Genomic DNA, 15,639 nt, shown 5'->3' on the forward strand with positions numbered 1-15,639 from the left:
TGTATGTGCACATGTATACTTTAAGTATGTAGGCCAGTAATTTACTTATACAATAGACATTTTGTACACTAGACACCACTGTAAATGTGTCTCTAGTGGTGCCCTCTTGTCTAAAATCTCAATAAGATCATTGAGTAAAATGTTATCACAACTGATAGGAATAGGAAAAATTGGTGCCCTTCTCCATTAATCACTAGAACACTATTTCAAGGCGGGAAAAAATAATTTCACGGGCATTTGTGATGTTTTTCTCAAACGAGAATAGACATATAAACACTGGTGAGTTGACAGAGGGCCAAGCGTTCAGTTGCCCCAGGGGGCCAAAGCCACCAGCAGACTAAGAGATCGTGGAAAACATTGAGGCAAAGTTAAAAGTTGTTTTCATCTGAGCCGGTTTCCATGGTTTGTCGCCGGCCAAGACACGTATGACTGTTGCTCTGTGGCTCATTCTGTACTTCCTGAGCTTAAATACCACAGGGGAACAATACTACAGTGCGTGCCATCTTGATCAGGCAGACCTGCTCTCCTGTTGATGATAGTATCACTCAGACTCTCCATTTCAGGAAGGATTTTAATCATCATAGTATTGGGGAGGGCTGAGTTTCCACATGTTTTGTGATTATTGTCTTTGCAGTGGAGAGCTGTGGCAGGTTTAGTCATAAAGGAGCCATGTGTACTGTCCCCAAATGTGATTGTACCATCAACGTTACAATGATTAAGCATTGTGATGAGGTCAGTATAAAGCTGTGATGATGCAGAATCACTTTACGTTGCTGTTCCATTTTTATTTTGCTAGTTTATTCTGTGTAGTATTACAAACTTTCCACTGTTGGAAACCACCTCTGCCCCCCTTTGTTTAAAGAGGAGACCTCGTCTGTCACTGAAACTCATTTCACCAGCTGAGAACAGTGAGTCAGTTTTGTCGATAAGCCGACAGGAAAACAACAGCCCATGTGGAGGAATAAGATAGCACTGCCAACATTTCCAGGAGTGCTCTGAACCAACTGTTTTTTTTCCAGATACATGTTTTGCATTTTTTTCAGACAAAAAAACGAGCAGATACAGTTTACAAGACAAAGTGCTTTTAATGGTAGAAAGGAGATGCTATACCAGGTGTATGTCAATAGTTTGTTTAGATGTTTAACATAATAACACTACATTTTTATTGAGCTGTGTAAATCCAATCTCAGCTTTGATCAGGTTAATAGTGCCACACCTGCCATTGTTTCTGGGTCTTCTCTGTTAAATGACTTTGACTATCGAAGTCACGCTCATCTCACTTCACTGAGAAGTGCAATTATCTATTGCTATCTTTGGCCGGTGAAAAGAGTAGGCTGGAAAAGAGGTACAATGTACCAACTAACTAAAATTTTACCATTTAACTTCTCTTTACCGACAGGTTGACGCCTATATAAACAAGCAAGTTCGTTACAGAAAGAGGTACTTTGTCTAAAACGTTCTTATGAGTATTGCAATTATAAAAATAAAAAAGTTATAAATAAATAAAGTTATCCTGCAGTCTGTTAGATACAGAAACTAATAGCAAATGTGGATTACAAGATACAAGAGTCATCTTCAAATAGTGTATAGCCTTAACTGGCAGCCAAAACACAATATATTTATTTTCTGATGATTTCAAATGCGGAAATGCAAATTCATTCTTTGCATTTGTTATTTTTCCAGTAAGACCTACGGTCTTAAACATGAACTACATTCAAACTATGTCTTTAGTTTTGCATAGTAAAATGAGATGCGTAAAATCTTAGCAAAGTATCATACATTTGCTTTCAATAATAAGATTGGGCTCTGTAACATTTTCCTGTGATGATGAATGGGTACTGGACTAAATCCCTAACTGAATCTGGGATTTGCTGTCACTTAGAAACTGTTTTATTAAAGACGCTTGTTTTGAATGCTTTTTGAGTGGAAAAGGATCATATAACACATTAGACATTGTTCAAAATATGCAAATATGATGATCATTAGTTTATCTTAAACACCAGACTACTGCCAGTACATTATTTAATCCAAATTGAAAAGGGATTATTCCATTATTTACATGATACATGCATTGAAGTAATGCAAAATTGCGAAGAACTTTTGGAGAAATTACTCTGTATGCTCAGTTTGTTTCAGGCAAGATGTCCGGTATGTATCAACTGGTTTCTGCCTTCCAAAGAATTTGGTTTCCATGTTGGCTATTGGAAAAAGGCTGGATGAAAAAACATTGTAGTTATTTATTAACCATTAATGCCCAGAGCCATTTTTACTCTGTGTTTGACAAGTACTGTTTACTCCATGTAAATACAAAAAGCCACAAACTATGGATACCCTGTGCTATTAGTTGTTTTTGCATGATTAAAGAACTTCCTGACTACCCTGAAAGCTTTTGACCATTTGTCGTATCACCACTAGCATTTTTGTCAATAATTTAGTCAGCTTTGGCTGGATTTAGTATGTGCAAGTGTTGAAAACAAACATCATGCACGTGCAAAGTGATTGCCTAAGTTAGTCATTTAGCCAATATTACTAAGCTGACTGCCTGGTGCTACACAGAGAAGTTAGGCATCCAGCTATGGGGGGTGTGCAAGTTTTGCACCTCATGTAAATACCCTGGATCATCAGCCGGGCTAAAAATATCTGCAACATTACCAAAATCCACACCCCGGGCTTGTCTGTGACCAATATAGCCCTAGCCGAGGCTTTCATGCTGCGCGGTGGCTACTAAGTATATCACCTTTTTGTCAGCTGGCCTAGACGGACATCCTTTAAATAGCCAACCAGGGCTATATTGAACTTGAGACATTATGTAAGAGGATAGAGTGGTGGCTGGATGCACACTGGGCCTGTTTCCCCTCAACCAGCCCAAGGCCTAACCTGCAGCTCCCAGCTGCCTGTCTCTCCCCCAGTTCATCCAGTGTGTTGTCTTCTTTCCTGTCGACGTCTTGTCAGATAAATCCAGGCTATTTGAAACCCCCTTCTCTTTGTCTTGTCTCTGTCTTTCTCTCTCGCTGCCCAAGGCCAGATGCAGTGAAATGGGGCGCCTGGTGGTTGTCAAAGGGAATCCTATTCTTGGAAAGCCCTTAGTCACTTCTGCTCCTGGAGTCATGATCTGAGGAGGGGAGGGAGGGAGAGAATATGGATGTGGTTTTCTTGGAAGGGCAGTGTTCAGTCCGTGTTAATGACTTCTCAAAATTGACTGTGACTCAAATCTACAGTACTGCACAGAATAATCTTTTCACTTCAATTACACATAACTTTAGGGACATCAGTTATATCACCCAAGTGGGGTATTGCCATGAGAGATTGGTTCTGTGGATCCGCACAGTGATATTTTAATAGCAGGTGATTAACGAGGTGTGAATACAGAAACTTTGGTAATCCAAAAATGTGTTGTTTGCAATTGTTTGGCCTGGAGACACTTTAAAAGCTATAGTACACATACAGATTACATATTTGAGGGTTATAACAGGACAATCAACAGATGGCAGCTTACAATAATTTTATTAAAATAACTTTTTTTTACATTGTATGAAATATAGCATCATTGAAAATACATTGATGACTGGTTGTAAGCTTATTATTTAATGCAGTTGGTTAATATGGACACTTGAACATTTGCAAGCAAATGAGCAGTTCCCAATAACCAGGTTTCTACAAGCATTTCTTTGTGAGTGATGGCCTACAAGTTAATCATTAAACGCAGAAACACACTGAAAGAGAAAGGGCAAATGCATTTTGTCCTGTGCTTTGACAACGCAGACACACAGATCACAAAATAATAGCTTCTCTGCAAATCTCCAAAAGGCTTCCAAGAAACCTAGCCTTGCAGACACGATTGCATAAGTGACATTTGAGGAAAATGGGTTTCATTCTTGAAAATAAAAGGTCTTGTTTGTTCTGCTTTGTACGAAAAGGACAGTGCTGAAAAAAAGAGCCATAATCAAACGTTAATGTAGTCACAGACTCTTTACTCATTCAGCAATATTCATGTCTAGTTATGAACATTTATAGGACTTTACAATTACAACATACATTTAAAAAGCTAGCCTTTTGCTTTGATATCTGACCACAGTTCTTTAAGGTCACTTTAGAGAGAGAAAATTCTGGTTTAACCCGTTGTTGAAGTCTCAGTACCACAGAGTAAGGCTGCTTGATATTGTTATTCATGTTCGTGGCACTTAAGCATATGCAATGTCTGTCTGTTCGTCGGTCTGTCAGTCCACCTGACCAGACTGAAACTATCGAATGGACTGCCATGAAATCTACGCACACATTCATGGTCCCCAGAGGATGAACCATAGTGACTTTGGTGACCTGACTTTTTCTCTAGCGCTACCATGCAGTTGACATTTCTGTTTTTTAGTGAAATGTCTTGACAAATATTGGATGGATTTCCATGAAATTTGGTACAGACATTCGTGTTTCCCTTTAGATAACAATTTCAGTTTGTTTTTATAATGAGCATTAAGACATATCACAAAAGACACTCTGATTTTTTTGTTAGTTGAAAGAAAATATCAGTTGAAAACTGCACTTAAAAATGTAACTCATTCTTTTTTTAGTGGTGCCTTTTTATATTTAATTCAATGTTCAATTTTTTTTAATAAAAAATGTTGGTTTCATTTGTGTTAAGTTCAACAAGCAATTTGTTTTATTTTAACAGAATACTGAAAGCAGCAGAACTGAGTACACTTTACTATCTGTTTATGTATCGCAAGTAATATCGTTCTGGCGATATTCAGCATCGTTATCGCATATCACATATTTTCCTCATATTGTGGAGCCCTTGTTAGACATTACACTGCAGTCTAATACTGCTGTGCTTTTGTTCTCTGCATTTATTTTCTAACTCATCTGCAAGCTGAAAAATGAATAGCCTAATAACATACTGCTGAATTTGCTGGATTAAGGGGTTTAGCTTGGCGAGGGCTAACTATGATCCGGTGTAACTACGCCATGCACGATCAGGTGTAATCTCCAGGCACACACACACACACAGCTGTTGCATTTAGCCTCCGACAAGATAGCAGGGACCTTGTAGCTGGCCTGGCCTGGTCTATGTTACAGCCAGTGAAAGCTCTGTTAGCTTTATGATCACAGAATGGGCTTTGGAGCGGAGCCATCAAACAGCCGCTTACCTCTTAGGGTACAAAGGGGAGAGAAGGTGAGGCTGAGGGAGGAGAGCAGAGGGTTTTTGGACCAGTCTGCCAGCGCTTGTCACATTCGTCTGAGGTGGGGAAGGAGGGAATGTAGGGGGACGACTGATAGCATTGACGGGTGCTGGTATCAGGCCTGCTCACGCTCGTCCAAATCCCAGATTAAAAGGCCCCCGCCCACTTGCTCTCCCTCCTGCACTCTCTCTCTCTCTCTCTCTCTCTCTCTCTATAACACTTAGAAAGCACCCTCCTCCACTTGTCTGTCATTTCTTTTACTGTCTCTGTCTCACTCTATTTAACCCAGTAACACTTTTACAAGCGCCCCCCCACCCTCCTCCTTTCGTCTCTATATCTCCCTCGTTCCCTCCCGCCGTCTCTTGTGTAACAGTGCCCAGTGCTGGATTACTAAACTCTGAGGCTGCTGAAGCAAGAGGCTGTGGCAGGCTTCGACCAGAATGGTGAGGTAGGGCAGAAACGATCCCATTCAACTTCAGCGTATTTTCTGCTTTTGGACAACCCTCACACTTCTTTGAACTCCTCCTCTTCGTGTAAATACTGCCTTTAATTCTGCTGTAGTCTTCTTAATTTAATGAACAGACCCAGAATCCAGTGCAGAAGGATAACAAGTGAACTCTGGAGAGCATGTGGAGACCTGGCTATGCAGTAGTGTGTGTGCATTTTTACAGTATTTCGTGAATCGATGTGTATGTGTTGCTGTAAAGGTGGGCGTTTAGGAAGTTTGGTAACAAAGGGGCTTGGAGTATGTTCTAGTTGTCAATAAGGCTGAAAAAGTTGTGTACGTGCCATGACACTCAGGGAAAGCTTGCCCCCCTGCCTTCAGCTTTCTGTAAACCTGACAAGGTGAGCAGTCGTGCAGTAGTTGCTGCTGTTGTCTGTTTGTAACATTGGTCCAGTATTTGCACCTGGCTCCAGTCTCCATTGTTTTTGAAAATTTGACGAGTGACCGCAGTGCTGTGATAAGGGATTAGATATGGATTAGTGACATAAGGCATTTTTGCCCCACTGTTATTATTTTTCCGTATGAATCTGTGTAGGATTAAAAACAATACCACAAGTAATCTGTCCACCAGCTGACACCCATGGCTTGTCAATGGCTCCTCAGTACAGTAACCTAAATATGGCCAGTTTGAGTTGTATCATCATATTTTAAAGGCGAGAGTCACTCACTCCTACTGGCCGGGCAAGCATGCGCAATAGATGTCACAATGAGCACGCTGTACGGATGTAAACAGACTCAAAAGAAGGAATCTAATAAAGTAAACAAGCCAGGTTAGCCCTCAGCGCTTATATGTGCAAACTACTGTAGCCAAGGGTAATAAAACAAAAACACAGAGGCTCCGTAATCTCAACCAGTGTGAACAAAGACGGCCTACACACTTTTATTACCTAGTGACAACAGCAGCGCATAACGCTAGCTTCACTTCTTCCATTTTTGTGATGAAAAGCCCAATTTAAAGTACGGCCACTGAAGTCAGCGGCAAGCATTTGGAAATGAATACTTCCGCTGTGTGTTTCTGAGCGTGGATACCCAATTTACCAACGCTACAACCAAACTCTTCATTTTCCTGGAGTCAATGAGCACTAGTGGATATCCTACAGGATCACGGTTGCAACTCAAATTGTGTAAGTGAAAGAGTATAATTAGTCATTGAGCACCAGCTGTGTCAGTCACCTCACCTGGCACTGCTCATGAGCCATCGCCACACCTCTCTCCCCTGCTGCTCAATGCAAACCAAGCCCACATCCACAAATAGGCTACCTCCGCTGAGGACTGAGTAACTGCAAAGCTGCATTCATAATAATTCAGCCAGGGGTAAAGTGGGCAGGAACGACCCAGTATTGCTGGATTGCATTCAAATGTTAACTTCAAGTGAAAAGAGAGGCATCATATCAGCATAATGTTCTTAAATTTATTTAACTTCTGTTCAAGGTGGTACTTTCAACTCTAATATAATGCTGGATAGTTTAATGAATAATAATCCATCATATTTTAATTGGGATGTTTTGTGAGTAAAATCTGAATCTCTAACGTAACCAGTAACATTTCTCTATCAGGTAAATGTAGTAGTACAATGTTTTGTTGTGAAGTACACACACAATCAGTAGTATACAGTTAAGTTGCTTTGGGGGCCTTCTGTAAGGTACAATGGTTCTGGAGAAAGCGGCAAGCAGCAGCTTTCTACTTCCACCCGTTCAAAACGGGTGGAAGTAGAAAACATATAGTCAAATAAAAGATGAATAATAATTTATACTTTATTAATCCCACAAGGGGAAATTACAATGTTTTCACTCTGTTGTTATTATACAAATTACACACAAGCCTGAATTACACACACATGCTCAGTACCTATACATGCACTAACATAGACACAGAGATGTCAGAGTGAGGGAGCTGCCCATGGAAAGGCGACCCGAGCAGTTGGGGGTTCCGTGCCTTGCTCAAGAGCACCTTGGCAATGCCCAGGAGGTGAACTGGCACCTCCCCAGCTACCAGTCCACAACCATACTTTGGTCCGTATGGGGACTTGAACCAGTGACCCTCCGGTTCCCAACCCAACTCCCTACTGACTGAGCTACTGCAATAAAAATACAACAATAACTATATACATATAATTAGCATTCGTAGCACAAAGTATTGAAAATTGTACCGGGAGCTGGCATGTTGGTTAGATTGCATATTAGCAGATATTGGTATTGGCGTGTATGTCAGCTAGTAAGCAACAAAACAACAGTGATGCTATCGCACAGTCCACCTGAGACCACTAAAAAGTTTATATTAAACAGTAAAATTATGTTTGTCAATTCTCAAACGAACTTTGTCAATTCAAGTCAATTTTATTTAATAGGCCAATAAGGGATCCTTATCAAAAATGTTTGTTTATGCCATGTGTTTATGTGAAAACAGCAAATATTATCAATATTGTTTTTGTTTAAACGATTTTGGTATTAGCCTAAAATAACAAATTAACTCTTTTTTTCTTTAACAGTTTCTGATTTAATCATGTTAGTAATTTTTGACTTTACTTAAGCAAAGCTGCTTGTGGTTAAACAACATTTAACATGTAATACCTTTGGCTTCTTTCTTTTTTTTTTCAACTATTTTTATTTAAATTTCAAAATAAATGACATACAGTACATTCTACAGACAATGGTGAACGAAGCATAATTGAAACAGCATGTCAATTCCTGGGTTCCATGTCTCTAGGAATGTCGAGATAGAGCCTTTCAGAGATGATCTAAGCTCACCTTTGGCTTCTTTTGTTAAATAAAAATAGGGATTTGTAGAAAAATGTTTATCATGTCGGATATGTTGAATTAGTGTCGTGGTCCAAAAGTAACTAAGTTCAATCAGGAAGTCTTCTTGAGATTCAAATCTCATTCTAACAAGATATGTGGAAGCATAAACAATAATAAAACCGAACAAACAATATGGCAAAATGCATGATAAACCATTGTAAAACAGGAAAAAACGATGAACTCTGAGCAATTGCATTCCTCAGAATGCCCTTTTCCACATTTTCCAGTCTGGAGATTTAATTGCATTTGAGTTTTGTGGCTAATACAATTCAACACTTTCTTTCCGTCACCGTTTCCTGTCTGTCTACAAATGGTCCGTCTTCCGCTCAACCGCACCGGCTTCCCTGCTAGACTTCCAGAGATATTTCGAATGTCACAGGGAGGGCCTTGTCCTATTCACCCTCCGCTCTTACATGTTTTTAGGACTAATCCCCTTGTAATCGGTTAGTATTTATTATTTGTAACGTTCTTCCTATAATCTGCTCTCTGGGCTTGTGGAATGAGAGAAAGCGCAGCAGATCGGTTTTGCCCCCTGGTGAGGATAAGGGGGTCGGGTGCAGTCTGGGTCAGATGTCTGCTCTGGTCTGCTGCGTTCTGTCCGTCGCAAGCTGATCAAGTCCAGTCAAGACTCTCTGTTCATGCAAGCTGGACTAATATTTGTATCTAGATTGAGCAGATTTTGGCATTTTATTTTACACTGGACAAATTCTGTGGTTAACCTCCAACAATAGAGGATCCTCGATGACCACAATAGGTGTAGTGCGCTGCGTTGGTCGAATTCAAATATATATCATGTATCATTCCCTCCTATACAAGCTCTATCACACATTTAGCATCATTACTGATTATCCTGCCATGTCTGTCTCTAGCATTACCTGTCTCTTCTTTCACTCTTCTTGTGTTTCCTCTCACTAGGACAGTGCCCGTTGAAAATGTGCCTGTTTGGAACGGGCCGATTGCTTGGTCTGTGGTATTGCTGGTTGTAGAATTCCCCAAAACCAAATTGTACCCCAAAATTACTTACAGAAGGACTTACAGTGTAGGCTAACGTCTACCTCAGAGGAAAACATTGTGCTACTATATTTACCTGACAGAGAACGTGGCAGATTCAGAATTTAATCACAAAATATCACAATTAAAATGTGGAGTAACCTCATGGACCCATGGCAGTGTGCTACCCACCCGGCCCGTTATCAGAACTAATCAGCACATATCTGCATTAATCAACCTCCAGAAATGGAGCGAGTAGCCTACAGAGACAATTTCACATTTAGCTCCAGACTATTTGTGTGTGAGTATATGTGTAGAGAGAGAGAGAGAGAGAGAGATTGTAGTGTTGTCTTTTTTGTCAACGATATTGCATGATATCACCACAGTTTAATGACGGCGGCGTTGTATCGTCTGGTCTCTCGTGCGATGTCCGTGTAAGCAATCCGCTGTTGCTCCGGGAAAGCGAAGAAAAGTTTGGTTGTTAACGTTATATCCAGTAATCATGTAACACAGTCAAAGTCAAAGCCGTTGAACCTCCCCCCGATGCTGCACAGAGCATCGTGAATTAGAGATGCACCGATTGCAACTTTCTAGGCCGATTCCGATTTTCATTGAGTTAGGCCAGCCGATTTTAGCCGATTCCGATTTCATTTTTTCTAACCATTTTACAGCACACGCAGATATTTATTTTCTATCTTTTCTGTAATAGAACATTTTGCACAGAACATAGAACATTTTTTGAACAGATAATGGATCACCATAAAATAGAACTATATAAATTACTCCTGGTGTGGGAAATTCAAACACACATATAAAGGGCAATGTTAGAACCATTTCCATTTTTTCACATCCAATATCCAGCTAAAGAAATGTGATTTTGGTTTTTGGTGTCGTCCCTCCACGCCCTACTTTTTCCTTGCAGGTGTTGCATATAGCAAACTTGTTATCTTCTGCAAGAATTTCCAAACAGCTGACATGTTGCAGGTTAATTCACGAGGTTCCCTACGTGTGCGAGAATAAGCGCCCGACCGGCTTCAACACCTGGCGGGTAACGACACACGGCGGAAAAGTTGAGAGAAAGGAAAAAGAGACTGAGCTGTCGCGTCCGTGTGTGTGTGCGTCCTTGAGAACTGTAACTCGTATAACTTATGTTGCCAGTTAATTGTAGCATTGACCGGTATGAAACCGGCATATGCCAGACTGACCTGCCGGTCGCAGGTCATGGCCGAGCACGTGAAGACCGGCCAATTCCGGTCGCTGGCCGGTCTATCGGTGCATCTCTATCGTCAGCATTTGTTGTTTTTTTTAATTGCTGCAAATACGTTAAAGTATTCAGTGTTGTGTCGAAGTTTGTTCCCCCGGAGTACTTTATTGTGAGTGTGGTAATCTATTGGCTGTAATAAATAAATTGGCCAGGTTTTCGGTTTTTGTGAGGGAGATATACGTTATAGGCGTATAACGTTACAGGTACCCTGGTAATAGGCGTATGATTAGCTTTTTTTAAACAGCGGTATTAACGTAATAAGTTATAAGTGGTGAAAGTTAGAGGCAAACTTACACAACAGTTGCGATGTTCCTGTATGCTATCCACTCATGCTCCAGGAAAGTGAAGAAAAGTTAGTTTGGTATATCCAGCAATCATGTAACGTTGGATGTAACGTTTGAAGCAGGAAAAAGTGTACTGGAGCCAAAGCCGGTACAAACAAACAGTATTTTGGTTTGTATTCGCCGCTCTGAAGTGACACAAGATCTGCTGAGCTGACACATGAGTTTTATTTTTATCTTACTGTCATGGGTTTGTGTCATACAGTGTACAAAAACAGAAACTCTAAATGCTCGCCCACTGTTGAAGCTTTCAGATATTATCTCCTCAGCATGAGCTTCATGAAGGCGCTCTTGTGTTACCATCTGCCTGCTTCTCCCTGGGTTATATTAATCAATAATAAGCCTTTGTAATGTGTCGGGGGTGGTGCTGAAAGGCTATGATTTAGGATGTAAAATGCATGATTTCCATGACTCATTTGGTCTATATGTCACTCCCATTCTTGTTGAATCATTGGCATTTACAAGCATTTTTCTTTCCAAAGCAAAAGTCAAGAGCTGCACAGAAAGGTTATTTTCTTCCACAGCGCTGTGGAGGAGGGTCTGGCTAGTCCACACAGCAGTCCAGGATGGGAAAAAAAACGTGCTCTGATTTATTGGCATGTCTTTAAACCAATCACAAACATCTTTGGCTGCTCTGGACGGAGCCCCGGGGCCGCTGCAAAATAGCATGGAACATGTGTACGTTCAAAGGTTGTTTTAGTTAACCATAGTCCTCATAAATCGACCGTTGTTTAAAATTACAACACAAAGAAAGCAGAAGGTACCGGACATCTGGCCGTAAAGAGTGACATCCGGTGGAATTTCCGGCGGCAACGGACCAATCCCGGAAGTGGAACGTCGTGGATTTGGACTAATGTTAGGGTTACTACTGGACAACTGTTTTGCCTGGGTTCAGTTGTTTAACTTAAAAACGCACACAATTCTTATAAGAATTTAACAATTAACAATTTCATTTTCAGATAATCTATCTATTATTCTTTTTATTAATCAATTCATTATTATTTTCTATGAAATAGGATCATAGGGGCTCAAAGTGATGTTTTCAAAAATCAGCAAATTGTCAGATTTGAGGAGCTGAAACCAGCCATGTTTGGTAGTTTTACTCAATAAATGACTGATACCAATATCATCATTGATTCCTTTTCTCTCATTTGACTAATAGATTTATAAACTGTTACTGGAACTGTTTAATCACATATTCCACTAGCTACTGCAGCCCTTAATGGTTGCCTGATTACTCCTTGGATATACTGTATCAAATAACTTAAAGATTCAAATGTGTGTGTATGCATTACAATAATGAAATCCCAGTGTAATTTCTAACAAACGGAGTGTAAATTAGAATTTCCCCGATCGGGATCAATAAAAAGTATAAATTAAATGAAATTAAATTAACACCGTGTGAATACAAAACTGACTTTTAGGTTTATTGTGGCATTTTTGTCACTGAGGGTTGCATAGCTTCAATGTTTTCACTAAAATGGCGTATGAATGATTGCACGTTTTTGTGTCACAATTGATAGATCGTACACCACTTACCGTATACGTGTGTCAGTTCTCTCAAACCCCCCTTCCTTGACACACGAATGGGGCTCTGGATGGCTAATGGTGCGTTGGATTAGCCAGCAATGGCACACAGTAGTTAGAGAGGTTTAACCCAATGATCCCTGCTTAAACATGAGCTTTAAATCCACACAGCTGACATAGAGCCATTCACTGGGACATTGCTGCTGTACCTAATCACTACTTCTTCAAGATAGATGTAGTCCTTCACTCATTAAACACAGTTTTTACTCAACACTCCAGCATGCTAGTGCTAGTAGCAGTGTGTAGATGTGCTGGGTTTATGTCTTACGACTATTTGTGAATAGTGAATATGGTTTAGTTTGGATAACTGGCAGTATCAAACACTCCAGTAAGAGTACACAACCCAGATAATTGGTCAACATACCTGAGAAGTGAATGGGATAAATATTTGCCTGCAGGGTTTTGCAACAGAGGAAGTAACATGTAATCCTTAGCTTTGGCTTTGCTGTGAATTTCCCTTTAAACCATGACAGGACATACAGTTTGTATCAAATGTGTGGTTTAATTCAAAAAAATAAGTATCCTTCGTACTAATACACCACCAGAATCATGATTACAGATTTCGTTATAAATCGTCTATGAATAAATCTTTAAGAACACGAGCATAAATGTGATGGAATATAACTTTCAGCAGTTACTATTGCTTCCAATTCAGCCCTAGGTCTGCTGAAGGTAGTCTTTTTTTCATACAGCTCGTTATTGAAATAGTGCATCAGCCCGACTACCTTTCAACATACAGTGGTTTATGCTAAAGTGTTATTGAGAAGCACATTATTTATTTATTGGTGTCCTTTTACTTTGAACACCAGCATGCAACGGATGTGTGACCTAAGTTATTGTTTATTTTATTTTAAGGAAAGTAAGGTAAGTTTTAAAATACTTGGTAAATGATATTACGGAATACAACAATTATAGCTGAAAGATTCACATTATCATAGTTCTATTACAAAGAAAATGATTAAGTGTAATATTCATAAGCAAAAATGACTAAACCAGCCTCAAACACACAGTAGCAGTGTAAATAAAAGTACCTCAAAGCAGCTATTTTTCCTCCTCAGTTTTTGGGCAAAAGCTTTGACCCTGTTTATAAAATCTAGGGTTTTGAGCTGATCTGATTCAACTGCCAAAAGGCAAGGAGCTGAGACATCACTAAGTCATCTTAGTTGTTAGTTTGTTATTTGTACTAATACTGCACTAATTGAACTTAACATGCAAAGGCCAGTGAAGTCCTTCTTTGGAGTTTCTCAGCAGGAGTCTGTTTATTCAACAACATTTAACAATCTTACAGCTGTACAATTTCAATTTCTGTTCTTGCAAATGGCCTAGAGATGTATAAAAATGACACATAGTTCCTATAGTGTTGGCTCAAAATGAATGTGAACAACCTCAAATTGCATAGTCATTGTTTCATTTCAAATGCAGTGGATTGGAGTCCAACCAAAGAACGAACAAAGAAAGGGTCACTTTCCAAATACTTTTGGCCGCCTTTATTCTGTACGGTATTTAATGTTGTAATAACAGTTGTTATTGATTTATCTAATATTTTCATCTATACTGAAAAAAGCCAGTTTTTAGACTAAACTAATGAAAAATACACACAGCTGCATATGAAATATGTCAAAACTCGTACAGGCCTGAACATACAGTAAATAGCTCTCAGACATCTAGAGCCGAGTGGTTAAAGCTAAAACACTGCAGGCCCAAATATATATATACTATAAACTTTATTTTTTATAAACTTTATTTCAGACCCAGGGGGATCCATATCACAATAAAAAACACACAGAGTATAACATAAAATACAAAAATACAAAACCTTCCACAAGGTAAATAGTCGGCTAGATTGCAAAACTGCCATTTTTGACTAAAATGGACTCTTGAGTCTGATGGTTATATGGACAAAATTTGTAAAACTCTTGTAAAATGATTTTTATATATATATATATATATATATATATATATATATATATGATTATATAGTACAGGCCAAAAGTTTGGACACACCTTCTCATTCAATGCGTTTTTTTATTTATTTTCATGACTATTTACATTGTAGATTCTCACTGAAGGCATCAAAACTATGAATGAACACATATGGAATTATGTACTTAACAAAAAAGTGTGAAATAACTGAAAACATGTCTTATATTTTGGATTCTTCAAAGTAGCCACATTTTGCTTTTTTTATTAATAACGGAAAAAATTCCACTAATTAACCCTGAGAAAGCACACCTGTGAAGTGAAAACCATTTCAGGTGACTACCTCATGAAGCTCATTGAGAGAACACCAAGGGTTTGCAGCGCTATCAAAAAAGCAAAGGGTGGCTACTTTGAAGAATCTAAAATATAAGACATGTTTTCAGTTATTTCACACTTTTTTGTTAAGTACATAATTCCATATGTGTTCATAGTTTTGATGCCTTCAGTGAGAATCTACAATGTAAATAGTCATGAAAATGAAGGAAATGCATTGAATGAGAAGGTGTGTCCAAACTTTTGGCCTGTACTGTATATGTGTACTTTTTTTAACTCAAGAGATCTATTGTGTTGGGGGCCTGTTTTGTCTCCATAGAAAAAGAAGCTGGTGGGTGATGGGACACAGATTGCATACATTCTTCTAACATGTACACATGGATCAGTTTGGCGTTGTAACACTTATTTGTCCCCTGTTTTTCACTGCTGTTTAGGTGGTTCCACCCCAACATCACAGGCATCGAGGCAGAACGGCTTCTGTTGACCCGGGGTGTCCACGGCAGTTTCCTGGCCCGGCCGAGCAAGAGCAATCCGGGGGATTTTACCCTCTCTGTCAGGTAAAGCCTCACCTACACTCCGTCACTTCCTTTTCATGTTGTTTTTGTTGTTCACCATCAGTCTCACTATTTATTAATCTTACTGTTCTCACCAGTTCAAAGTTCAGCCCAGAGAACAAACAAAGCTCTGGTGCTGTTGTTTTGAGTTTCTGGACCGGTGATTAGAGAGG

General features: G+C 39.5%; 1 protein-coding gene and 1 long non-coding RNA gene across 7 annotated transcripts in view; one reads left to right on the plus strand and one right to left on the minus strand.

The window, feature by feature from the left end:
• ptpn11b (protein tyrosine phosphatase non-receptor type 11b) overlaps positions 1–15,639 on the plus strand; it is a 47,756-nt gene that overhangs the window by 3,609 nt on the left and 28,508 nt on the right. For 5 of the 6 annotated variants that reach the window (XM_039801717.1, XM_039801716.1, XM_039801720.1 and 2 more), the window contains one exon: positions 15,347–15,469. In XM_039801717.1, the coding sequence (XP_039657651.1) occupies positions 15,347–15,469 (123 nt within the window). Of the gene's footprint in view, positions 1–5,533; positions 5,623–15,346; positions 15,470–15,639 lie in introns of those variants that run through there. The other variant, XM_039801719.1, reaches the window with a different exon arrangement.
• On the minus strand, positions 1,066–5,357 carry LOC120559738. Its single transcript, XR_005639359.1, has 2 exons — positions 5,142–5,357; positions 1,066–3,112 (listed from the first exon to the last, which is right to left on the minus strand). It is a non-coding gene; the product is annotated as an uncharacterized LOC120559738 (long non-coding RNA).

This window comes from Perca fluviatilis, chromosome 5 (genome assembly GCF_010015445.1).
Source record: "Perca fluviatilis chromosome 5, GENO_Pfluv_1.0, whole genome shotgun sequence".
Lineage (NCBI taxonomy): Eukaryota > Metazoa > Chordata > Actinopteri > Perciformes > Percidae > Perca > Perca fluviatilis.